The following is a 23,411-nucleotide window of genomic DNA, read 5'->3' as shown; positions in this document are numbered from 1 at the left end:
TGCGCTGCCAGTGGTGGCAGCGGTGGCCAGGGGCCCCGCAGCCCTTTTAAATCACCCGGGGGCAGCAGGCGGGGCTGGGAGACGCTCCGGGGGAGGCACGCAGGGGCAGCAGGCACGGCCGGGGGAGAGACCTGGCCCCGAACATTGGTGGAACTGGGCCCCCGGGCTCTGAATATTCCTGGAGCACGGGCACCACACCCCCATATAACTTGCCACCCCTGTTTACATCTTCCTTTGAGGCAACTGGGGCTGGCCCCTGTCAGAGACAGAGCCTTGGCCTGGATGGATCTTGGTCTAACTCTTGTGTTCTTTGATGTGGGACCTTTGGAGGGGATCCCAGGGAAGTTTACTGTGAATTCTGAACTCCTTAATCAGTAACAATGGCTTCCTGTCTCCCAAGTGTCCATTGCTACTGAAATTATCCAGGTGTTAATAACAGCTAACCAATAACACTGTTGTAAATAGTCTAACCAAAATCTCTTCCCCCAGTTGGTCTGCTTTCATTCTGTTGGCTCCTGTGATATCACCATTCCACTAGTTCTTCAGCCAATCGCAAAGTCTTTCATCATGGAGAGGGTCTGGATTTCTAAGGGCAAAAACAAACAGATTTGTATCTTAAACCTTTCAGGCTTTCTTTCTCCATCATAAAGAAGAAAGAAAAGGACACAAGCCCAGTCCCCCTCGCAGGTCACCACTAAACTAGAAGTAAAAGCAGGCGCTGGCCTAGATTCCCAAGGTTCTGCTTACAGTGCATGCTGGCCTATGGCTCTTCTTATGCAGCTCATCACATGCCCCAGCCAAATGCTGTTCAATTGACTTAACAAAGAGGAGGGTCCTGAACTCCAAGCGGCTTTCAGACCAAGGGCAGGATCCTGCACGCTGCAGACTTCCACCCCAGAACTAACCCCCGTTGATGGCTGCAGGAATTGAGCCCGCTTGGCACCTTGAAAGACTAGGTCTCTTATTCAATAGTATTCATCTCTTTCCTTTAGGAGGACTCTGTCTGACATAAGCCCCAGGCTCAGTGGAATGTGTGCTCAGTAGTATAGGACCCCTGCTGCTCTGTACTGCAGTATTAGGTGGGCTGCACTGGACAGCTCCCACTTTAAAGTGTTTTCATTTCCTGGCCTTATGCTGCTACTTTTCTTTCACAAAACCAACATATCAAGGCCTCAGGATCCCTCTGGGCATGGAGAGCAGATCTAGGGAATAGTTTAGATGGGGGAGGGTTTGCAGTTCTGTCCATTTAGGTTATCAGATGGGAAGAAGGGGAAGAGCTCTGCCTGGAAGAGTTATTCCAAGGGACCATTAAATAGGAGGAGGAATAGATTCCTTGGCCTTGGAATCAATGAAAAATAATCCTGACGTGCTGAACACTTGCAACTCCAAAGGGACTTGTAACTTCAAGGAGATGTACAGGTGCTCAGCAGCTCTCAGGATCAGGCATTGAATGTTTGTAGTATTTGTCCAAGGCAGGGGTTCAGTTTTTAAGCTCTCTTTCCTTGCCCTAAGAGAGTGGAGGACCCTGCTGGGAGTAGAAGTGAACGCCAGAGCTTCTCAAATGAGCATTACTCATTACCGAACCCTCAGCACTTTCCCAGAGCTCACAGGCAGCTGAGTTATATCCTCTTCCCAGGACAGCCAGTGTCACTGAGAGGAGCCCAAAGTGGGCACAGCTCCCAGAGTTGTGTCTGTAGCCTCCTTCATTCATGCAAAGAACCCTCTGTTCCTTCGTCTTGTAAAGCTCAGATCCTTTTGAAATGTGAACATGGTTTTTAGTTTTTGCTGAGTCTGTTCTGCAAGGCTCTTGGGTGTTTTGGGTAAATTACAAACCAAAAAGGAAGAATAGGTTTTTTATATATGCAAATCTGTATATTTATGTCTGAGATGGAAACAAAGATGTTTGAATACGGTGATGTGCTCAGAAATATATTTATTTACTAATATATTTATCCACGTATCAGGTCTGCTCTTGTGTTTTTGTTCTATATACAGTCATTAGAGGCTTGTGTTCTAAGAAGGTGCCTCCTTCCAATTCCACAGAAATAAATTATTTCAAATGATCTCATGTTGACATGAGAAGGACACTCCCAAGCTCCTAGCTGTAGGTGGGAGCAGGAGGTGCAGTCCAGTACGTGAGCAAAGTCAAGTACTTGAAAGTTGGTTGCCTGTGCAACTTTAATTCTGTTCACTTGTGCACCCAACTTGTGCACTGAATGAGGCAGAGGTCTCATAGGAAAAACAATATATGGTCAATTAATTAAAAACACATACACACAAAGAAGGCAAATTAAGGTTGCATGAGCTACCCTAAATTTGACATTTCCTAACTTTCAAGTGCTCCAGTAGCACTTTGCAACCTAAATAATGTTCTTTCAATGTAGTTTGCTTCTAGTTAATCTTCTACTTTTGAAAAAAACAAAACCAAATGCTATTGTGTACAAATGTAACAACCCATCACACATCAGCAGTAGGAATTGAATCTGTAGTACTGCCTGCTAGCTCCTTATCTGGTAACAGAAGAAGTTGGTTAGTCCATGAGGGAGAGGGACTGCTGACTGTTGAAGGTGTGGGTGTGGACAGGGTGAAAACCACCCTGACTTACTTTCTCTCCCTTCTCCCCCACAACCAGAGTGTGGGGGATCTCCTCCCACATGTAGTGTCTCAAGGGGAGATAGGCCACTGGAGCTGTGTGCTAGGTTTGGGGGATAGTCATTGGGAGCCTGGTCCAGTTGTCTCTGTCGGTGAGTAACTACTGTACTTACCCTCGCCCCACCCCTTGGGCAGCCAGCATTGTGAAGATAGCACAGTAGGCAGGTTTGCTTCTGCCCTCTGACAAGCCCAAGCTGTAGTTCTCTGTGTTAGCTGCCTGTGCAATCTGCTGGGTTCCAGGAATTCCAGTAGCCTGAGTAAAGCGCTGCACAAACATTAACTAATGTCACAAACCCCTCATTCCTTGCAGTGAGCAGGGGCTGGAATCAGACACAACAAAGACACCCCTCTTCAGATTCCTTTGGTGGCTTCCCATCCCCTTCCTGGAAGAAAAGGCAGGACAAGTCACATTCCTGGGGCAACAAAATGGCTTCATCATCTCTCCCCTCCTGATACTCTAAAGTGAGGAGGTGAAGTAAGCGCATTAGATGAGCGTGTGGGAGGATGGGAGAGTTAAACAGAGAAAGAGGAAAGAAAAGTGAATCAAATCAAAAACTGAAAAGTAAAGGAAAAGAGGCAGGAAGAAAGAAAAAGGAGATAATTAGATGAAGGACCGAGGCTTTGAGCAGTACAGCAATTTATTTTTTATTGTGCATCACCCACACTAACACGGAATGGTTCTTTATCTTCCAGTGGCTGGACTACATAGAGCAAGAGTAGGCAGGCGGCACACAAGCTGATTTTCAGTGGCACTCACACTGCCCGGGTCCTGGCCACCAGTCCCAGGGGCTCTGCTGCTGGCCTGGGGCTCCGTCCGCTGGCCCCCCTCAGCCCGCTGCTGGCCCTGCTCAGCCCAGCCATCAGTCCCGGGGGCTCCGCTGCTGGCCTGGGGTACCGACCGCTGGCCCCCTGCCAGCTGGGGTTCCATCTGCCAGCCCCGCTCAGCCCGCTGCTGGCCCCGGGTCCCGGCCACTAGTCCAGGGGACTCTGCTGCTGGCCTCGGGTCCTGGCCGCTGGCCTGGGGCTCTGCAGCCCCCCAGCTGTGGCCCACTGGCCCCAGCCTGGGGCAGTGAGGGGTGCCGACAGGGGCAAGAGGGGGCGCAGTTCAGCACCCCACCTTAAAAACTGTTCCAGCGCCACTGTACCGGGATATTTTTAAGTCCTGATTTGCTGCTTACATCACTTTCACATCACGTGGAACAGCACACTGTGTTTGATGTTGAGATTAGAATGTACATGCAAGAACTGGAATCAGAATTTTCTGACAGATTTGAAGATTTCCAGTGATTTGGCCCAATGCTTTCTTTTCTAATTGAACCTGAAAAGTTCAACTAAAGTGACTTGGATTTGTCTGTGTTTCAGTGGATGGGTGTTGAAGATTTCGAAATGCAGCTCATTCAGTTAAAAAGCTCAGAATTGTGGGCATCAAAGTTTCGAGATCTGAGTGAAATTTAACTGTTTGAAGAAAATTGCATTCGCAATGCTTTCAGCATTTGGATCCACATACCTGTGTGAACAGATATTTTCACACATGAAATCTGTCCTCTGTCCCTCTTGGAGCCAGTTAACAACTGATCACTCAGAAGCCTGTGTGCAGCTCAAAGTATCCAAATACGTGCCAGACATTGGAAAACTCAGCAAGGAAAAGCAAGGGCAAGGATCACACTAAACTGATAAGATCTGCATTTTAATTTAATTTTAAATGAAGCTTCTTAAACATTTTAAAAACCTTATTTACTTTACATACAACAATAGTTTAGTTGTATCTTATAGAAAGAGACCTTCTAAAAACATTAAAATGTATTACTGGCACGCAAAACCTTAAATTAGAGGGAATAAATGAAGACTCGGCACACCACTTCTGAAAGGTTGCTGACCCCTGACATAGAGGATTATGAGCCAGCTACAACCTATGAGCTAACATAGCACAGGCCCTAGAGGCTTATGGTACATACCCAGGCTCCCTAGTGGGTGTGTGTTTGAGCAGCTAGTCCGTGCTGCCAGTTTCATTGCTATTAGTACCTGAACTAGCTAGAGTAAAACTAGCTCAAGTATGTCTACACATGCTGCAATCACACCTCCTACTGCAGTGCAGGCATACTCCAAAAGAGCCAGAGGAAAAAAGCCAAGCTCACTACAGCGGAAACCAGTCACTTGTGCACTGCTCCCCTCCCTTCAGGCAAGGGTATTTCTGTCTTGCTGCCAGAGGAATGAACTGGAGACCTGTCTTCTCTTCTCCAGCCACACGCAGTTTCCAGAGCCAGTAACAGACTCCAAAATTCCTGGTCACTAAAGCCCAGATCCTCAAAGGTATTTAGGATCCTAACTTCCATTTAGGGTCCTAACTAACACTGGTTCTCCACTTGTGAGGTAACTCCCTTCTTTTCATGTGTCAGTATAATAATGCCTGCATCTGTAATTTTCACTCCATGCATCCGATGAAGTGGGTTCTAGCCCACGAAAGCTTATGCCCAAATACATCTGTTAGTCTTTAAGGTGCCACCGGACTCCTTGTTGTTTTTGTGGATACAGACTAACACGGCTACCCCCGATACCTAACTTCCATGGAGGATCTGGGCCCAATAATCTACTATTGACTAATAAACAGTTGAGTAACTCACTGGGAAAATGCATATCAAGTCCTACTCGTGGTCTACACGAGTGTCAGTAGTTTCTCCTGTAGCTCAATTAGCAAGAGTCTTTACAAAGCATCTGAAGATCAAGGGATTCAGCCTCTGCTGCTGATCTAGCTGGGGGAATGGTCTGGTTGCACATGATTCACACAGGAAAGAGAATCACAGAATCTCAGGGTTTGAAGGGACCTCAGGAGGTCATCTAGTCCAACCCCTTGCTCAAAGCAGGACCAATCCCCAACTAAATCATTCCAACCAGGGCTTTGTCAAGCCTGACCTTAAAAACCTCAAAGGAAGGAGATTCCACCGCCTCCCTAGGTAACCCATTCCAGTGCTTCACCACCCTCCTAGTGAAAAAGTTTTTCCTAATATCCAACCTAAACCTCCCCCACTGCAACTTGAAACTATTACTCCTTGTTCTGTCATCTGCTACCACTGAGAACAGCCTAGATCCATCCTCTTTGGAAACCCCTTTCAGGTAGTTGAAAGCAGCTATCAAATCCCCCCTCATTCTTCTCTTCCACAGACTAAACAATCCCAGTTCCCTCAGCGTCTCCTCATAAGTCATGTGTTCCAGTCCCCTAATCATTTCTGTTGCCCTCCGCTGGACGTTTTCCAATTTTTCCACCTTCTTCTTGTAGTGTGGGGCCCAAAACTGGACACAGTACTCCAGATGAGGCCTCACCAATGTCTTGAATAGAGGGGAACGATCACATCCCTCCATCTGCTGGCAATGCCCCTACGTATACAGCCCAAAATGCCATTAGCCTTCTTGGCAACAAGGTCACGCCGTTGGCTTATATTCAGCTTCTCGTCCACTCTAACCCTTAGGTCCTTTTCTGCAGAACTGCTGCCTAGCCACTCGGTCCCTAGTCTGTAGCGGTGCAGGGGATTCTTCCATCCTAAGTGGAAGACTCTGCAGTTGTCCTTGTTGAACCTCATCAGATTTATTTTGGCCCAATCCTCCAATTTGTTTAGGGCCCTCTGTATCCTATTCCTACCCTCCAGCGTATCTACCCCTCCTCCCAGTTTAGTGTCATCTGCAAACTTGCTGAGGGTGGAATCCACACCATCCTCCAGATCATTTATGAAGATATTGAACAAAACCGGCCCCAGGACCGACCCTGGGGGCATTCCGCTTGATACCGGCTGCCAACTAGACATGGAGCCATTGATCGCTACCCATTGAGCCCAACGATCTAGCCAGCTTTCTATCCACCTGAAAGTCCATTCATCCAGCCCATACTTCTTTAACTTGCTGGCACTGTGTGAGACCGTGTCAAAAGCTTTGCTAAAGTCAAGGAATAACATGTCCACTGCTTTCCCTTCGTCCACAGAGCCAGTTATCTCATCATAGAAGGCAATTAGATTAGTCAGGCATGACTTGCCCTTGGTGAATCCATGCTGACTGTTCCTGATCACTTTCCTCTCCTCCAAGTGCTTCAGAATTGATTCCTTGAGGACCTGCTCCATGATTTTTCCAGGGACTGAGGTGAGGCTGACTGGCCTGTAGTTCCCTGGATCCTCCTCCTTCCCTTTTTTAAAGATGGGAACTACATGAGCCTTTTTCCAGTCGTCCGGGACTTCCCCCGATCACCATGAGTTTTCAAAGATAATGGCCAATGGCTCTGCAATCACATCCGCCAACTCCTTTAGCACTCTCGGATGTAGTGCATCCGGCCCCATGGACTTGTGCTCGTCCAGCTTTTCTAAATCGTCCCGAACCACTTCTTTCTCCACAGAGGGCTGGTCACCTCCTCCCCATGCTGTGCTGCCCAGCGCAGCAGTCTGGCAGCTGACCTTGTTCGTGAAGACAGAGGCAAAAATAGCATTGAGTACATTAGCTTTTTCCACATCCTCTGTCACCAGGTTGCCTCCCCCATCCAGTAAGGGGCCCACACTTTCCTTGCCCAGCTCTGGTTCTTAACACGGATAAGCTCTGCACTGTGATGTAAACCAGCAACATAGGCCCTCGGTCACTTCTCGCGTACTTTGCGTGTTTAAGCCACTGGTCCATGAGTGCCGGCCAGCACCTGGCCCCCCGCCCCCGCGGGAGCCGGTCCGCAGCGGGGCAGCCGCTACCAGCTCCCCGGACACCGCTGGTTCAATCCCCCCGTGGCCACACGCCAGCTCCGCCCGGGCACAGCGGCCGCCCCGCATCTTCCGACCCCCGCGAGGGCTGCGGGCAGCGGGCGCCGCTCCCGCCGGGCCGCCCCGGGCGTCAGCAGGGAGCCGGGCCCCGTTGCTAAGCGAGCTCAGGCCCGTTGCCAAGCCCCGCCCGGCGGAGGGGGGGCCGTTCTCCCGCTCGCGCCTCCCCCGCCTGGGAACGGAGCATTCTGCGCTTGCGCGTGGCGCGGGACCGGAAGTCGGCTTGTCCGTCACAGGAAGTGGCCGGGCCGTTCTGTCTGTGCTCCGCGGGCTTCGCCTTCTTGCGCTGCGGGTGGGGCGAGTGATGGCGCTGGAGACGGTGCCCAAGGATCTGCGACACCTGCGGGCCTGTCTGCTCTGCTCCCTGGTCAAGGTGCCGAGGGGGCGGGCGGGTGCCGGGGGGCGGGCGCCGTGGGGGGGAGAGGGGGACACGGGGCAAACGTGGGGGGGGCAGGCGGGTGCCGGGGGGCGGGCGCGATGGGGGGGAGAGGGGGACATGGGGCGAGCGTGGGGGGGGGCAGGCGGGTGCCGGGGGGGGGCAGGCGGGGGACACGGGGCGAGTGGGGGGGGGCAGGCAGGTGCCAGGGGGCAGGCGCGGTGGGGGGGGAGGGGGACACGGGGCGAGTGCGGGGTGGTGCAGGCGGGTGCCGGGGGGCGGGCGCGGTGGGGGGGAGGGGGACACGGGGCGAGTGCGGGGGGGGCAGGCGGGTGCCGGGGGGCGGGCGCGGTGGGGGGCAGGCGGGGCACACGGGGCGAGCGTGGGGGGGGCAGGCAGGTGCCGGGGGGTGGGGGCAGGCGGGGCACACGGGGCGAGTGGGGGGGCAGGCGGGTGCCGGGGGGCGGGCGCGGTGGGGGGCAGGCGGGGGACACGGGGCGAGTGCGGGGTGGTGCAGGCAGGCGCGGAGGGGAAGGGGACACACGCGGGGACACCAGGCTCTGATCCTTCTCTTCCTGCCGCACAGACCATTGACCAGTTTGAGTATGACGGGTGCGATAACTGCGACGCCTACCTGCAGATGAAGGGCAACCGTGAGATGGTCTATGACTGCACCAGCTCCTCCTTTGATGGGTGAGCCTGGGGCCAAGGCAGCTGGGGGGCCACGGTGTCTTTTTGGGAACTCAGGTGCTACTAGACACTAGCTCTAGTGCTTCCTGGCCAGGCCGCTCCCCCTTGGGCTGTGGGAGCCGCCTGCTGGGGCTCGGCGCCCCACCAAGAGTGGGGCTGAAGCCACTGAGTCCCGGCATGTGCCTCCCGTGGGGCTGACGCTCCTAGACCTATCTCCCTCTGACCAGATTCCCCCCTAGCCCAGCCATCCTGGTGCAGGGCAGAAGCCCCGAGCTCCCCCCCATCCAGTCTGGTAGGTGGAGAATGGGGGGCTCTGCGAGCTGCACCTTAACTGTAAAAGAGCCACACGTGGCTCATGAGCCGCCGTTTGGCCGCCCCGCTGCGTAACACAGATACACGAACTCCGAGGCCAGAAGGGATCGTTGTGGCCATGTCGTAGTCTGACCTGTAGGACATGGGCCAGAGCTTGTCAGTAAAGTGATTCTTGAAGCAGAACTTGTAGAAAAACGTCCAGTCTTGATTTAAAAATGGTTGGTGATGGAGAATCCACCAAAATCCTTGGTAAATTGTTCTGATGGTTAATTATTCTCATGGTTAGGAAATTATGCCTTATTTCTCATCTGAATTTGTCTAGCATCTGCTTCCAGCCATTGGCTTGTGTCACAGCTTTCTCAGCTAGATTGAAGAGCTCATTATTAAATATTTGTTCCCCCTGTAAATACTTATAGACTAATCTAGTCACACCTTAACCTTCTCTTTGGTTAGCTAGATAGATTTAGCTCTTTGAGTCTGTCACTATGAGGCAGGTTTTCTAATCTTTGAATCCTTCTTATGGCTCTTCTCTGAACCCTCTCCAATTTATCAACAGCCTTCTTGAATTGTGGGCACCAGAACTGGACACAGTATTCTGACAGTGGTCGCACCAGGGCCAAATACAGATGTAAAATAACATTTCTACCCCTACTCAAGATTCTTCTGTTTATGCATCCCAGGATCATATTATCTCTTTTGGCTACAGCTTCCTATGGGAGCTCATATTCGGCTGATTATCCACCCTCATTCCCAGTGCCAGCCATGTGTATAGATAGTGGAGTCTCAAGTGTCTGATCTGACTGGTCAAGGCAGACATGTCTCGCTCAACCTGCTGGAGCTGGTACGTTCCCATGGGTAGATGGGAGTCTCCTGTTTCCACGCTTCCCCCTCCTCCGCTTTGTTTTTTGCCAGAGGGAGCTCTGACATGGTGACACCATAGAAGAGGGCTTCATTTTTGCTGCTAGTATCCATGATCCCACTGCTCCCAAGTGCTGGGGAATGTAGGGCACTGTTGGGGAGGGGGTCTTGACTTGCTCTTCATCCTATCTCTGGTTAGTCTGGGTTGTGCTGTGTGGTGGGGCTTGTTGTCAGGAACATGCCTTGTGCACTAACCCTCTTCTCTTCTGCAGGATTATTGCTATGATGAGCCCTGAGGACAGCTGGGTCTCCAAGTGGCAGCGTGTCAGTGAGTGTCTCTCTCTTCTAATATGGATTTATAATTTAGCTTATTTTCCTTTGACGAATGTTCAGGTAGCAGCAATAGCTTTTCTCACCACCCCTGCAGGGCCAGGGGGGTTGGATAAGTCCCAGGTGGGGCTGTGGAGTCCTGGCTGGTGCCCTGCTGTTGAGCAGGTGTCCTTTAAAGACACCGTGATTTACTCTCCGTGGGAAAAGTGCTTTCTCGTTCCCTTCTAGTGAATTCCTCCCTTATTACCATTGAATTTGGAGTGGAGGTGGGGGGAATTCAACACACCAAATTACCACAGGCTGAGTTCTCTTGCCTGGATGGTGATGTGGAGAATAAGCCAGCGTGTGTGCTGGTTTTGTCTTTCTCTTGTAGGTAATTTCAAGCCTGGTGTGTATGCAGTGTCTGTAACTGGTCGTCTGCCCCAAGGTAATCTGGCTGACTTTTCTCCTGATTTTTAAAAGCATGGTGGGATGGTTTCTCCCCATGTAGGGGGACTCACCTGAATGCGCACATGGTGGAGGGAGGATCAGGATTCTCTTCTCAGCTCTGCCATGTACTTTCTGTATGACCCAGGCAAGTTTTGTACCTCTCTGCCTGATTTCATTTTGAGATTATATGTTTGCTTAATAAAAATGCATACGTGTAATTTACCTAGATTCTTGTAAGGCATTTGATTTAGTACAACACACCATTCTGATCTTTGTTTTTAAAAAGAGAACTGTACAGTATCAGAGCATGTGTTAAGCTGAGCGCAAACTGGCTAACTGACAATCTCAAAAAGTACTTGTCGATAGGGAATCGTCATCAAACGTGGGTAATGTGGGTGTTACTGGTGGGGTTCCGCCGACATTGGTAGGAGGCCCAAAGCGGCAACATTTCCATCATGTTTATATCCATTGATCTGGATGTAAACATAAAATCATTGCTGGTCAAATTTGCAGGTGAGACAAAGGGGGAGTAGTAAATGATGAAGATGGGGCAGGCAGTGTTTTAGCCATGTGGGTCCCAGGATATTAACAAGACAGGGTGGGTCAGGTAATATCTTTTTATTGGACCACCTTCTGTGGGTAAGAGACACAAATTGTCAAGCTTACACAGAGCTCTGAAAGCTTCAGTAGTTTGGCCATGCTGCTAGAGTAACCTCCTGCCAACTGCCGAAAATTCTTCTCTGTGGAAATGTGCATGGAGAGAGAAACTGTAGACAGCCAAGGAGATAGGTGGGGAAACCATCCAGGCAACCTGCCAACAGTCTCAGAAGGCAGCTCAGAACTCACATGGTTGGAATCTGCTCAAACCTTAGCCCTACCTAGTGTTTGGGGAAAAGGAGATGATGCAGTGCAATGCATCTAGGAAGAAGAAATGCAGGCTGTACCTACCAAATGGGAACAGTGAGCCTTTAAAGGATTGAAGGGTCAAGTGGACAAGCAAATCATCCTGAGTTCCCAGTGTGATGCTGGGGCAGATAGAGCTAAAGTGAGCCATGATACATAAACAGGAGTAGTGACTATGAAGGCGATGTTTACCTCCATATACAGCATTGATAAGACAATACTGGAAGACTTCATGCAATTGTTGAATCAACACTTTAAAAAAATGAAAAAATTGGAGAGGGTGTAAAGAAATCCAGAGAAATGATGTGAGGGCTGGTGAAAATGCCTTGCAGTGAGAGACTTCAAGAGCTCAACTTGTTTAACTGGTCAAAGAGAAGGTTCAGGGGAATTAATTACATGGGGAGAAAATACTGGATGCCAAAGGGCTCTTTAATCTAGTGCAGAAAGGCCGAGCAAGACCCAGTGGGTGGAAGTTAAAGCCACACAAATGCAAAGTAGAAACAGACACAGATATTTAACAAATTTATTTGAGCATGAGCTTTCGTGAGCTACAGCTCACTTCATCCGATGAAGTGAGCTGTAGCTCACGAAAGCTCATGCTCAAATAAATTGGTTAGTCTCTAAGGTGCCACAAGTACTCCTTTTCTTTTTGCGAATACAGACTAACATGGCTGTTACTCTGAAACCAGATATTTAACAGTGATGGTGATGAGCCACTGGAATAACCTGCCAAAGGGATTGGTGAATTCTTGATCTTGATGTTCTCAAATCCAGACTGGATGCCTTTCTGCAAGGTGCTTTAGTCAAAGACAAGTTATTGGGTCCAATCCAGGGATGACTGGGTGGCATGTAATGGTCTGTGTTATACAGGTGGTCAGACTGGATGATTTAAGGGCCCTTTGAGCTGCCCGTCTTTAAAATGGGGCTGAGACTTGCCCACCTCACAAGGAATGTGAACCAGAGTAATTAGTATTAGTGAGGCTTTGGGCATTATGGGGCCGGGTGAGGGCCTACACCTGGGGTAGGATGCCACCAGATTTCCCAAATCTCCCTTTTCCAAATGACACTGAAGTTCTTGTTTGTCCCCTTGTTGCAGGGATTGTGCGGGAGCTGAAGAGCCGAGGTGTGGCCTACAAATCCCGAGACACAGCCATAAAAACCTAAGCCGTCATTGCACCACGTGGAGGAGTCTCCAGCATCTGGCCAGTGTTCCTTTTCTGCAGAGCAGCTGGGGTACAGAGACTGCTCTAGGAAGCAGCTCTGGTGCTTTTCAGTCCTGGGGGTGGGTGGGAGGGAAGGTGAGCAGGAACTCCTGATGTGATGGCGGTGGTAGTGGGGGCTTCTCAAGCATTATCTGGATTCTTAAGGTGCCTCTCTCTTCACCGAGCAGATGGAGAATCTTTGAGCCCAGGGGCCAGGGATGGGGGAAGCAGTGGGTTGGCAGGAACACATCTGTGTATGATGAAGGATTTCTCTAAGAGCATTGTACAGACGACCCTCCCCAATCCCCCCCGCCCCCCCCCCCCGAGTTTTTCAGAAGCAGCAGATCAGCCAGACGTTGTGTGGGGGAGGGGTCATGGGAGGGGGATTGTTTTGTGTAAATATTCCCAATAAAAATGTGGTCACAGGCATCTGTTTTCTTTTCCTAGTCACCTATTGCACCAGCCTCCTAGCAGTCTGTCTGAGGAGGGTTGGGGCCCCATACAGGGACTCACCGTGGGAGTTGTTCTGGTTGGTTGCTGCCCTTTGCATGCTGGAATTGTAGATTGGGCTTGGACTCTGCAACTGCCACCCCTTTCTCTGCACCTTGGGCCAGATGGGAATCCTTGTGCTCACTGGGATTGGGCCTCGTTTCTGCACTACTGAGCAGAGTCTAATGGCTGAAGCTCTAGCGCCAGGTGCTGAAGGGAGGAGGGAGCTGGGGTGAAGGAGGACATTACCGAGCACTGGATAGTGCAGTAGCTCCTAACAGTCACAAGCAGGCTTTCCCTGTTTGCTTGTGTAGTACCTAGCACAAGCTGGAGGCAGGAAGGTGAAGCTGGTGCTGAGGATTTTGTGGCATGTAGAGCAAGAAAAAGGCTCGTGGAGGGGTACCAGGGACTCCAGTTGGCTTGTGGTAGCACTTGGACACAGTGAAGGGGAGAAGTGAGGGGTGTATGTGCACACATTGCATCCCACACTCCATACGGCTTGGACTCCAGAGTCCCCTGTGCTCTCACCGGTGCCCTGCCCTCCAGGCAGATGGCACTTCCCTACTCCTCTTCCCGCTTGTCTCCTGTGAAAATGCTGCTCATGTTACTTCTGTATTTGTATAAGACTCTTCTTCATTCCATGCTAGTCCAGCAAGAGCTGCTGACCATAGAGGATGGGATGGTCTCTGACTTATAAACTTTAAAGCTGACAAAGCACTTCGGCAGCTCATAAAAATTAGCCATGTGAATCATATTTTCCTTCCTCTCTGGAACTAACCTTGCAATCAGTGTCCATTATAATGCCCTATTTTTGCATCCTATCAATTGAGCCTGGAAAACTGGCTTCGCATGAAAGTTTCTGCATTTAAACTGAGAAGAATATTTTTGCAAGTGTGAAGAAAAATGTATGTCTGAGGGTGAGCTTTTTCCAACATGATTTAGGGGTATGTGGCCTTGTGACTTCAGGGGTATTCCTGGTGCTGAGTCATTAAGGCATTTAGCTCATTGCTCAGAGAGATTCTTCACACTTCCCTGATTAGAGATTTTGCCTCTTGGTGTTTGTCTCGGCAGTTCGGTGATGGTTTCTTACTCTCCATCCAGATTTCCTGTGAGTTAAAACTCCTTGAAAACGAACATGTTGACTTCATTTGAAGAGAGGTTATCACAAGGCAAAGTTATTAACAGTATCTGTGGATGGGTAGGGCCTTATAAAAAACAAGGGTGGCAGGATGGGAGATGTTTTTTCTTTGGCTGCAGGGTAGGGCAGCGTGTGCATGTGTACATACACCTACCTGTGTGGGAGCATGTGGCCCGCTACTGGCTGGTTGCAGCTTAGAAAGAACTTGGATGTGAGGCCGAGGCCGATATGCTTTTGGAGAACCAAGGTTCCAATCTCAACTCAACCTCTGCCTAATGAAGGCCGCATTCACATTTCAGTTCTAAATCTCTACTGTAACTCCATGAATATCAATCCTTGTGCTTTCTGAGATTGTCACATTGTTCTGTGTATATTCCTGCCCATGAGATTAAAAAGGCTCCTTTCTGACATGCCCAATGCCAACTGTTTCTGGGTCTTTGCCAGTGATTTCACATCCCATCACAAAACTTGGATGAAAGTTGGGTTCTGAATTGTGATATGTCCCTCGTGCTTTGGGGATTAAGTCAGCTTCTAACTGGGTGTCTCCTAAGCCATCCCCCACAGAAAGTGAAACCTGTTGAGCACCATTCAGCCCTAATCTGTGGAGTTAAAAGCTTCTTCATTTTAATTTTTGAATCTGGCCCAAGGCTAGTCTGGCGTGCCACACACTGGGAGATGCTTGACTAACTGATGGTGATTAGGAAAAACCTTCCCAGGACCTGATTATCCTAAAACAACCGACTGTGGAGTTCTTGCATTGTTCTCTGGAGCATCTGGTTCTGGCCATTATTGGAGTCAGTATGCTGGACCTGGGTCTGATCCAGCCTGGCAATTCCTTCTCAACGAATAGTAAAATTAAAGTGAAAAGCATCCGTGGAGAATACTTTGCATCAGTGACTGCTGGGCCGAGCTGCTTTATGGAAAGGGCTGTGATCCTGGGACACCCGGTCCTGGTTAAACTTTGGAGCTCGAGGAGAGCTAGTGATGGTCAGGCTGGACAAAGCCCTGGCTGGGATGATTTAGTTGGGGATCGGTCCTGCTTTGAGCAGGGGGTTGGACTAGATGATCTCCTGAGGTCCCGTCCAACCCTGATATTCTATGGTTTCTGGGCAGCTGTGCAGCATAAATCAGGTAACCTGCCACACCCAAGTGTGGTTTAGTCTGACCTGAGAGGGGTTGTGGGGGAGGGTTCAGGCTAGCCAGGGTCAGTTGTGTCCGGGGTGGGATTTGGGGCTTACCAGCATTTGTATCGTCTCGTGGGGAAGCTTGTGCTGGGAGCATATTCAAGGTTCATAGTGTAGACGCAGGTAGTTTGTAGAGGGCTTGAATTACCAGAGTGGGGGGAGGAGATTCTGAGGAGTTGGCTTTCAGGTGGGGAGGTGGGCTCTGTGCTTGGGGTTAGGGGGCTGTTCACATGTTTCCCTAGTCCTAGCCCTGCTGGCTGAGGGCCTAACTGCTGACCCTTTTTGGCTGCCACATGGGGGCGCCACAGCCTTGTGGGCCTTGCTGAGCTCTGGCATAGGGAAGTGTGTGTGTGTGTGCGCGCGTGCGGGGGGGGGGCAGGCAGACTGCATGGTCTCAGCTTCCCTCTTGCCAATTACGCTTCACTCTTTCCCAGCTTTCTGGCTCTGTGCTGGAGGCTCCGGCACCCAGCCCTCACCGGGTGCTCGACAGCCAAGCCCTTAGGGTGCTGCTTACCGACAGGGAGACTCACTCCTTCCAAGGAGCCAGGGGTGACTGGCCCGGGCTGTTGTCCCATGAGAGGGAAGATTGTTGGCTGCCTGGGAGTAGGGCCCGGCTAGGGCTTTTGCCTCCCCAGTTCTGTCTGTCCTGCCCTGCTGCTAGGAACATGGAGCAGAGTGAAACTGGCTGGGGCCCTGGTGGATCTGTGTATGGAGTAGGCTGGCAAGTGCTGGGCATAGGGGCAGTCTGGTGTGCTCAGGGTGGAATGGGCAAGGGAAGGGTCTTGCTGGCAAGTGGAGGAGAGGCAAGGGAGAGCCTTTTGTCCATTGTTGGTTGTGTGGGCTGTAGCCCAGCAGTGGGTTGTGGGAGTGGGGAACTTTGTCTCCCACCTATACGTTCTGCTGCTGCTGTGCTTTAGTAATGTCCACTCCCGTAGTACCTTTCAGGAGACCAAAACACTTTGCAAACCCAGCACAGGAATCTCTCCTCCTCCCACCAGTGAAATGCAGCCACCGCTGGGCTGATTCCTGGCAGCCGTTTAACAGCACAGCAGTGCAGCATGTCAGGACATGAAGAAGCAATCTGTACCGAGGCGAGACTACAAGGGGAATGGAGGAAAGTGAAGTTTGACAGCCAGTGTTGGCATTTGGCTAAGAGGCTCAGGCAAATGTCTTGAGTATCAGGGGATCTGAGTGGCTTGCACCTTGCTTTTTCTGTCTGGTGCAGATCATGGGGCTTCCAGCAGTAGCGTGCCCTCTACTGCTATGCTGGGCATTAGGTGGTACTGATGGACTGTGGCATCTACCAGCATGCTCTCCCCACTGCCTGCAGCTCAGCACCCTAGCCCATGCTGGGGCAGATGGGGCAGTACTGGCCACCTACTCACTTGCTAGCCTCTGGGCTAGTTCTAGGGAAGCGGGGGGCCCTGCACAGCTAGTCAAATGGCCACACAACTGCAAAGGCCAAGATTAATGATCTCTCTTCTCAGCAGGCCTTCCCCAAACCTGCTCTGCCTGTACAGCTAAGGGCAGGGGAATTGTCTCCTGCCTGGGGGTTAGAGAGATACCCAGAGCTGGTCTACAGAGGGGATTAGGGTGACAGTGGATGGAGGTTTCCCATTACACAGGCAGCTGGAAGAACCTGTAATGTATCCTGGCCAGGAGACAGGAAAGAGGGATCCCAGTTGTTGCAGTCAGATGACAGAAGCTCCTACTCTGCTCTTGCATGGAGTGCTGCTGGATTATTTCAGCCGAGCCTGGGGGTATGGGTGTGTCAGCCTTGTCTGAACTGGCCCTAAGCAGCCTGGCTGCTCTCTGGGTAGCCTGAGCCTGTGTGGCGTGAGAGTGCTGATCCAGGGACTGGGCTGGGGGCTGGCTGCAGCTAGGATGGGCTGAGGCAGGAAGTGTGAGTGAGTTGATTTTGCTGCACAGGTTTCAAGAACTGATACCCAGCTCTGCCTCAGGTCATGAAAAGTGAGTTTCCAAAACTACAAAGTGCAGAATGTCTCTTCCGAAAGCAGCTGCCTGCAGCTCTGGGGAACACCCAGCCAAGCAGCCACCACCTGCACTTGCTACAGAGCAAGGGGCTGCCTTTTGACCACTTTCACACGCAGCCTCTGCCTTATTTGGCTGCCCACGTACTTTTGCTCCTCACAAGTTCCAGCTCCATGCAGCATCAGGGCTGTAGCTGCATGCACAGAGTGCCTGTAAGGAGAGCTTAATAGCTTGGGTTGGCCTGCAGGCCATTGAGAGTCCTCTGAGCTATCGCAGCCCCCTCTGGCTGGGGTTTAAGAGGGGAGGATCTGGGTGTGGAAGTGACTGCACTCAGTGAACTGAACAGGAGGGCAGGGCTGAGCACGGCCTTGTGCTCTCAACACTCTGACATTTTCCTCCTAGATGTAGCCCTTGCAAATGCTTTCCTGGCTGTGAAGATCCAACAGCATTAGCTGTGTTGGTGTAACCGGTCCTCACACGCTCTTTTCTGCTGCTTTGCTCTCATCCTACCTTGTTTGCTTCTCCTCTCACCGCCCAGCTTGCATGTCACCTGTGTGTTATTGAGGGGTAAGAAGTTCCTCCTTGTCCCGGCCGAGCGGCCAGGTGCTGAGCAGTAATACACAGGCTTATTAGCATTTGCTAGCACCTCGTGCCCCAGCCAGGAATCCGGGCCCTGTTGTGCTGGGTGCTGGACGCACTTTGGTACATACCAAAGCAGCAGGAATTTACAGTCTCGTAGATGACAACAGGTGGGTAAAACAGCCAGGGGCGTGGTGGCAGTGATTAGCTTTACAAACAGCTGTCCCAGCCTGCCACGGCCTAGCCAAGGATGGGTGCTGTGTAGGCATTGGGGCAAGGTGAGTTTAAGGAGGACAGTGCAGAAGTGTTAGATAGTAATGGGAAGCTTTGCCCAGGCAGAAAGGGCAGGCATGGGAGAAAGCACAAAGGAACTTGCTGGGAAATTGGCCGAATGGGCCATGAAGGCTGGCATTGCTGGCAGAGGGGAGGGAGCTTGGTAACGTGTCAGAGGTGACAGGCTGGGTAGGCTAGGTTCCAAGTGGCCTGAAAGTAGCATGTTTAATGTGGTGGGGAAGAGGGACCAGGGTGAGAGGCAAAGAAGCTGATCTTAGCAGCAGTGTTTGTGTGGGTGTGGTGGGGAAGGGATTTTGCCCTTGGAGAGGCTGAGAGGAGACAGTTGCAGTAGTCAAGATGTGAGATGACAAATGCCTGGACAAGGGTTTTGGGGGAGGGTGGGCAGACAAGACACGTCGGGCTTTTGGAAAGTGTAGGAAGAAGCTGCAAGGTTTGACAGAGCCTGCATGTGCTGAGCCAAAGGCGATGCCCAGGTGATGGTCCTGAGCGGCAGGGAGGCAGGAGGGACTCACCAATATAACAGACGGGTGCATGTGGGGGACGTTCGGAGCTCCACTTGGACATAACGTTCCGTTTGCTGGCTAGCCGTGCATGAGGTGATGATGTGGGAGGAAGGAGAGAGTTCAATTTGGATGGAAGGGGGCAGGTCCTGAGTAAAGAGGTGGCTCTGTGAGTGGAGCTGGACAAATCAATGACTTTTTAGTTTAGTAAGCAAACTGAAACATCAGGGGAAATGTTCGGTTTGGTTCTGAAAATGTTTGGAATTTGCTGACACCCCGGGAAAGGCCATTTCAGGCAGCAAACCACCTGGGTCTGTATTTGCCCATGGGTTAGGCACATGCCTGGCTGTGGGAGGCCCAGGGACTTGAACTGTTCTATTCAGGCTATTCTAGGGTGGGTGGCTTGCACTCTTCTGTTGAAACTCTGCTGCTTGGTATAAACATTTAACTCTCCGTTGGGCCAAAGCGTGCGAGAAGGACTGTGTAGCCTGGTGGTTAAGGCACTCATGGGGGAGCAGGAGCTGTGGATTCCAGTCTTCTCTCTGCCTGAATCAGAGGGGGGATTTGACTCCACATCTCCCAGGCATATGCCTTAATCACCAAGCTCCACCATCCTCCTCAGTTTCTCTGGCCCAACGAATGGTTACGTATTTATACAGAGTGGAACAGCCTACAGCCTGGGGGTTGGACTGTTCACCTGGGCGGGGGAGACCTGTTCCCAAGTCCTTTTCCAACCTGGAGAGTCAAACCTGGGTCTCCCACATTCTAGGCAAGTAGCCTAACCACTGAGCTAAGAGTGATAAAGGAGACAGATAAACAAGCCCACTCTGCTGGCTCTGAAACACTCTTCCTTGGCTGACATGAGCAGCTCAAATTTGCAAATAGTTTCAGGTTGACCAAAACTCCAAGACCAGGAGGGATCATCATGATCATCTAGTCTGACCTCCTGCACCTCGCAGGCCCCAGATCCTGGGAGTAGCTCTCTCCATGAGTTATCAGTGATGATGGCTGAACCCATGCTTTCAAGTAAGATCACCCAGCTATCGGTTGCAGGGTGAGCATATGGTGGGTCCCCTGCTAAAAAGGGGGGATGGTGGAGGAGGGGGACCCTGTGAATGAAATACTGATGTGAGAGGCTGGAGGAGAACCAGGGCGAAGGGACTCGCTCCTTTCAGAGGTAAAACCATACACAAGGCTGAAACGCCTCTGCTGTGCTGGCAGCCCTACGCTCCACCTGGCAAGTCCTGGCATACTTCTGGGTCAAAACTTCCAGAATAGGCCATTGATTCTCGACGTCTTTGCTTCTGGGTGCTGAAGCTGGGACACCTTAAAAGGGCCTGATTTTCCTAGATGCTAGGCACTCACAACTGTTCACAGCCAATGTGAGCTGCTTATGCTTAGCATGGTCCATAAATGAAGCCTAAGGTGACCCAGTGCCTTGGTGGTTAAGTTGTGCAGAGGGGGAGAGAAGGGGTCCTGCTCTCTTCTTTTTCAGAAGTCCCTGCCAATCCTAGGGTGGCTCTGCCCACGTTCTACTGTGAAAACTTCACAGTCGTGGAGACCTGGGTCCAACAGCTGCTGGCATGCCACGGGCAGTATGCACAGTGGACCATGAACTGGTGCAGTTCTCTGAGGGGCCCCTAGGGGGTGCATTTCCTTGAAACAAATATACTAGAGCAGGGGTTGTCAAACTTCATTGCACTGCGACCCCCTACTGACCACAAAAATTATTGCATGACCCCAGGAGGGTTAAATAGAAGCCTGAGCCCACCCAAGCCCCCTGGCCCAAGCAGGAAAGCCAAAGCCAAAGGATTTTAGCCCCAGATGGTGGGGCTCCAGCAAGTCTAACACCCAGCCCTGGTGACCCCATTAAAATGGAGTCCTGACCCACTTTGGGGTCCTGACCCACAGTTTGAGAACCCCCGCACTAGAGCAGTGGTTTTCAACCTTTTTTTCATTTGTGGACTCCTAAAAATTTCAAATGGAGGTGTGGACCCCTTTGGCAATCTTAGACGTACTCTGCGGTGCCCCAGGTGTTGGTCGTGCCCCAGGCTGAAAACCTCTCTCTTAAGGTAATAACTCTCATCATCGTAGAATCATAGGACTGGAAGGGACCCTGAGAGGTCGTCCAGTCCCCTGCACTCATGGCAGGACTAAGTATTATCTAGACTATTCCTGACCAGTGTTTGTCTAATCTGCTCTTAAAAATCTCCAATGATGGAGATTCCACAACCTCCCTAAGCAATTTATTCCAGTGCTTAACCACCCTGACAGTTAGAAAATTTTTCCTTATGTGCAACCTAAACCTCCCTTGCTGCAATTTAAGCCCATTGTTTCTTGTCCTGTCCTCAGAGGTTAACAAGAACAATTTTTCTCTCTCCTCCTTGTAACAACTTTTATGTACTTGAAAACTGTTATCATGTCCCCCTCAGTCTTCTCTTCTCCAGACTAAACAAACCCAAGTTTCCCAATCTTCCCTCACAGGTCATGTTTTCTAGACCTTTAATCATTTTTGTTGCTCTTCTCTGGACTTTTTCCAATTTGTCCACATCTTTCCTGAAATGTGGCGCCCAGAACTGGACACAATACTCCAGCTGAGGCCTAATCAGCGTGAAGTAGAGCGGAAGAATTACTTCTCACAACACTCCTGCTAATACATCCCAGAATGATGTTTTTTGCAACAGTGTTACACTGTTGACTCATATTTAGCTTGTGATCCACTATGACCCCCAGATCCCTTTCCGCAATAATCCTTCCTAGGCAGTCATTTCCCATTTTGTATGTGTGCAACTGACTTTCCTTTCTAAGTGGAGATCTTTGTATTTGTCCTTATTGAATTTCATTCTGTTTACTTCAGACCATTTCTCCAGTTTGTCCAGATCATTTTGAATTTAAATCCTATCCTCCAAAGCACTGGCAACTCCTCCCAGCTTGGTATCGTCCGCAAACTTTCTAAGTATACTCTTTATGTCATTATCTAAATCATTGATGAAGATATTGAACAGAACTGGACCCAGAACTGATCCCTGTGGGACCCCACTCGATATGCCCTTCCAGCATGACTGTGAACCACCAATAACTACTCTCTGGGTATGGTTTTCCAACCAGTTTTCCACCCACCTTATAGTAGCTCCATCTAGGTTGCATTTCCCAGGTTTGTGTATGAGAAGGGCATGCAAGACAGTAACAAAAGCTTTACTAAAGTCAAGATGTGCCGCGTCTACCGCTTCCCCACATCCACAACCTGTCAAAGAAAGCTATCAGGTTGGAGTGACATGATTTGTTCTTGACAAATCCTTGCTGACTGTTACTTATCACCTTATTATCTTCTAGGTATTAGCAAACTGATTGCTTAATTATTTGCTCCATTATCTTTCCAGGTACAGAAGTTAAGATGACTGGTCTGTAATTCCCCGGGTTGTCCTTATTTTCCTTTTTATAGATTGGCACTAGATTTGCCATTTTCCAGTCTTCTGGACTCTCTCCCATCTTCCATGACTTTTCAAAGATAATTGCTAATGGCTCAGCTATCTCCTAAGTCAGCTCCTTGAGAATTCTAGGATGCATTTCATCAGGCCCTGGTGACTTGAAGACATCTAATTTGTCTAAGTAATTTTTAACTTGTTCTTTCCCTATTTTAGCCTCAGATCCTACCTCATTGTCACTGACATTCACTATGTTAAACATCCAGTCACCACCAACCTTCTTGGTGAAAAGTGAAACAAAGAAGTCATTAAGGACCTCTGCCATTTCCTGTTGTTATTTCCCCCCCTCATTGAGTAACGGGCCTACCCTGCCCTTGGTGTTCCTCTTGCTTCTAATGTATTTGTAGTATGTTTTCTTGTTGCTCTTTATGTCTCTAGCTAGTTTGATCTCGTTTTGTGCCCTGGCCTTTCTAATTTTGTCCCTACATACTTGTGTTATTTGTTTATATTCATCATCATTATCATCATGTTCCCATGACACCTCTGGCATTTAGGGCAGTGACGAAGCTCCTCTCTCCTGTCTGTTTCTGGCAAGTCTTTCAGTAGTTCCCCGGCTGTGCTCCCGGTTTCCACAACACCCTACAGTCTTCCAACAGCCACTGCTGGGGGCACTGTCTCTTGATTCTTCCCTGAGGTCAGTGGAAAGGCTGGGATCCTTCCTGTGGCTCCTCCTTAGCAGCAGGGGTCAGAGCCCCTCTCTTCCTCCAGCCAGGGCTCAGCTGTAGGATGTGCTCTCCCCTTCCCTCCTTAGATTGGTGCTGTGGTGCTGTGCCCCAGGCTAGGACAACGTGGGAACTCTGTTCCAGAATACGAACTTGCCTGGAGCAGCCCCGATCACCCCAGGAAGAGATGCTCGCTCCAGGGCAGAAGTGAGGTGCCATGGGAACGAGGGGTGGGGGGCAGCTCAGCCCAAGGGAGAAACAGCGCAGTCCTAGGAAACCTCGTTGTGCCTAGGGAGTGGTGGATACAGGTAAGGGTGCTGTGGAAGCAGTCAGGAGTGGCCCTCAATGTGCAGACGTGTAGGAGCCAGTCCCTGCTAACAGTGGAAAGGCCTGTTTTGAAATACCGTTTGGAGAGGAAGGATGGGGTGCTGCCCCCCTCCAGCCACCGCTGTCCTGTCTCTCTCCAGGTGCCTGGCTCAGTCTGTTCGCAGCAGGTGAAATGGAAAACGACGGCACTGGATTTATGGCTTATTCTGACAATCTATAACCCACTAA

At 50.6% G+C, this 23,411-nt stretch overlaps 1 protein-coding gene across 3 annotated transcripts; it reads left to right on the top strand.

Annotated features, from left to right (window-relative positions):
* Positions 1-7,640: 7,640 nt before the first annotated feature.
* SUPT4H1 (SPT4 homolog, DSIF elongation factor subunit) lies at positions 7,641-12,962 on the top strand. Of its 3 annotated transcripts, none has more exons than XR_005222665.2 (6): positions 7,641-7,806; positions 8,396-8,502; positions 9,942-9,997; positions 10,373-10,426; positions 12,021-12,125; positions 12,428-12,481. XR_005222665.2 is itself a non-coding variant. In XM_037880658.2 (5 exons), exons 1-5 carry the CDS (start codon positions 7,738-7,740, stop codon positions 12,493-12,495), a joined length of 354 nt encoding a protein of 117 aa, XP_037736586.1. In that variant the 5' UTR covers positions 7,647-7,737; the 3' UTR covers positions 12,496-12,962. The 3 variants fall into 3 exon arrangements, 1 of the variants encoding a protein (XP_037736586.1); XR_005222666.2 differs by having other exon boundaries at positions 11,993-12,125; XM_037880658.2 differs by lacking the exon at positions 12,021-12,125 and having other exon boundaries at positions 7,647-7,806; positions 12,428-12,962.
* The last annotated feature ends 10,449 nt before the right edge of the window (positions 12,963-23,411 follow it).

Source organism: Chelonia mydas, chromosome 17 (genome assembly GCF_015237465.2).
Source record: "Chelonia mydas isolate rCheMyd1 chromosome 17, rCheMyd1.pri.v2, whole genome shotgun sequence".
NCBI classification, from domain to species: Eukaryota; Metazoa; Chordata; order Testudines; family Cheloniidae; genus Chelonia; species Chelonia mydas.
Note: the sequence above shows the minus strand (reverse complement) of the source record. Positions and strands in the feature narration are given on the sequence as shown.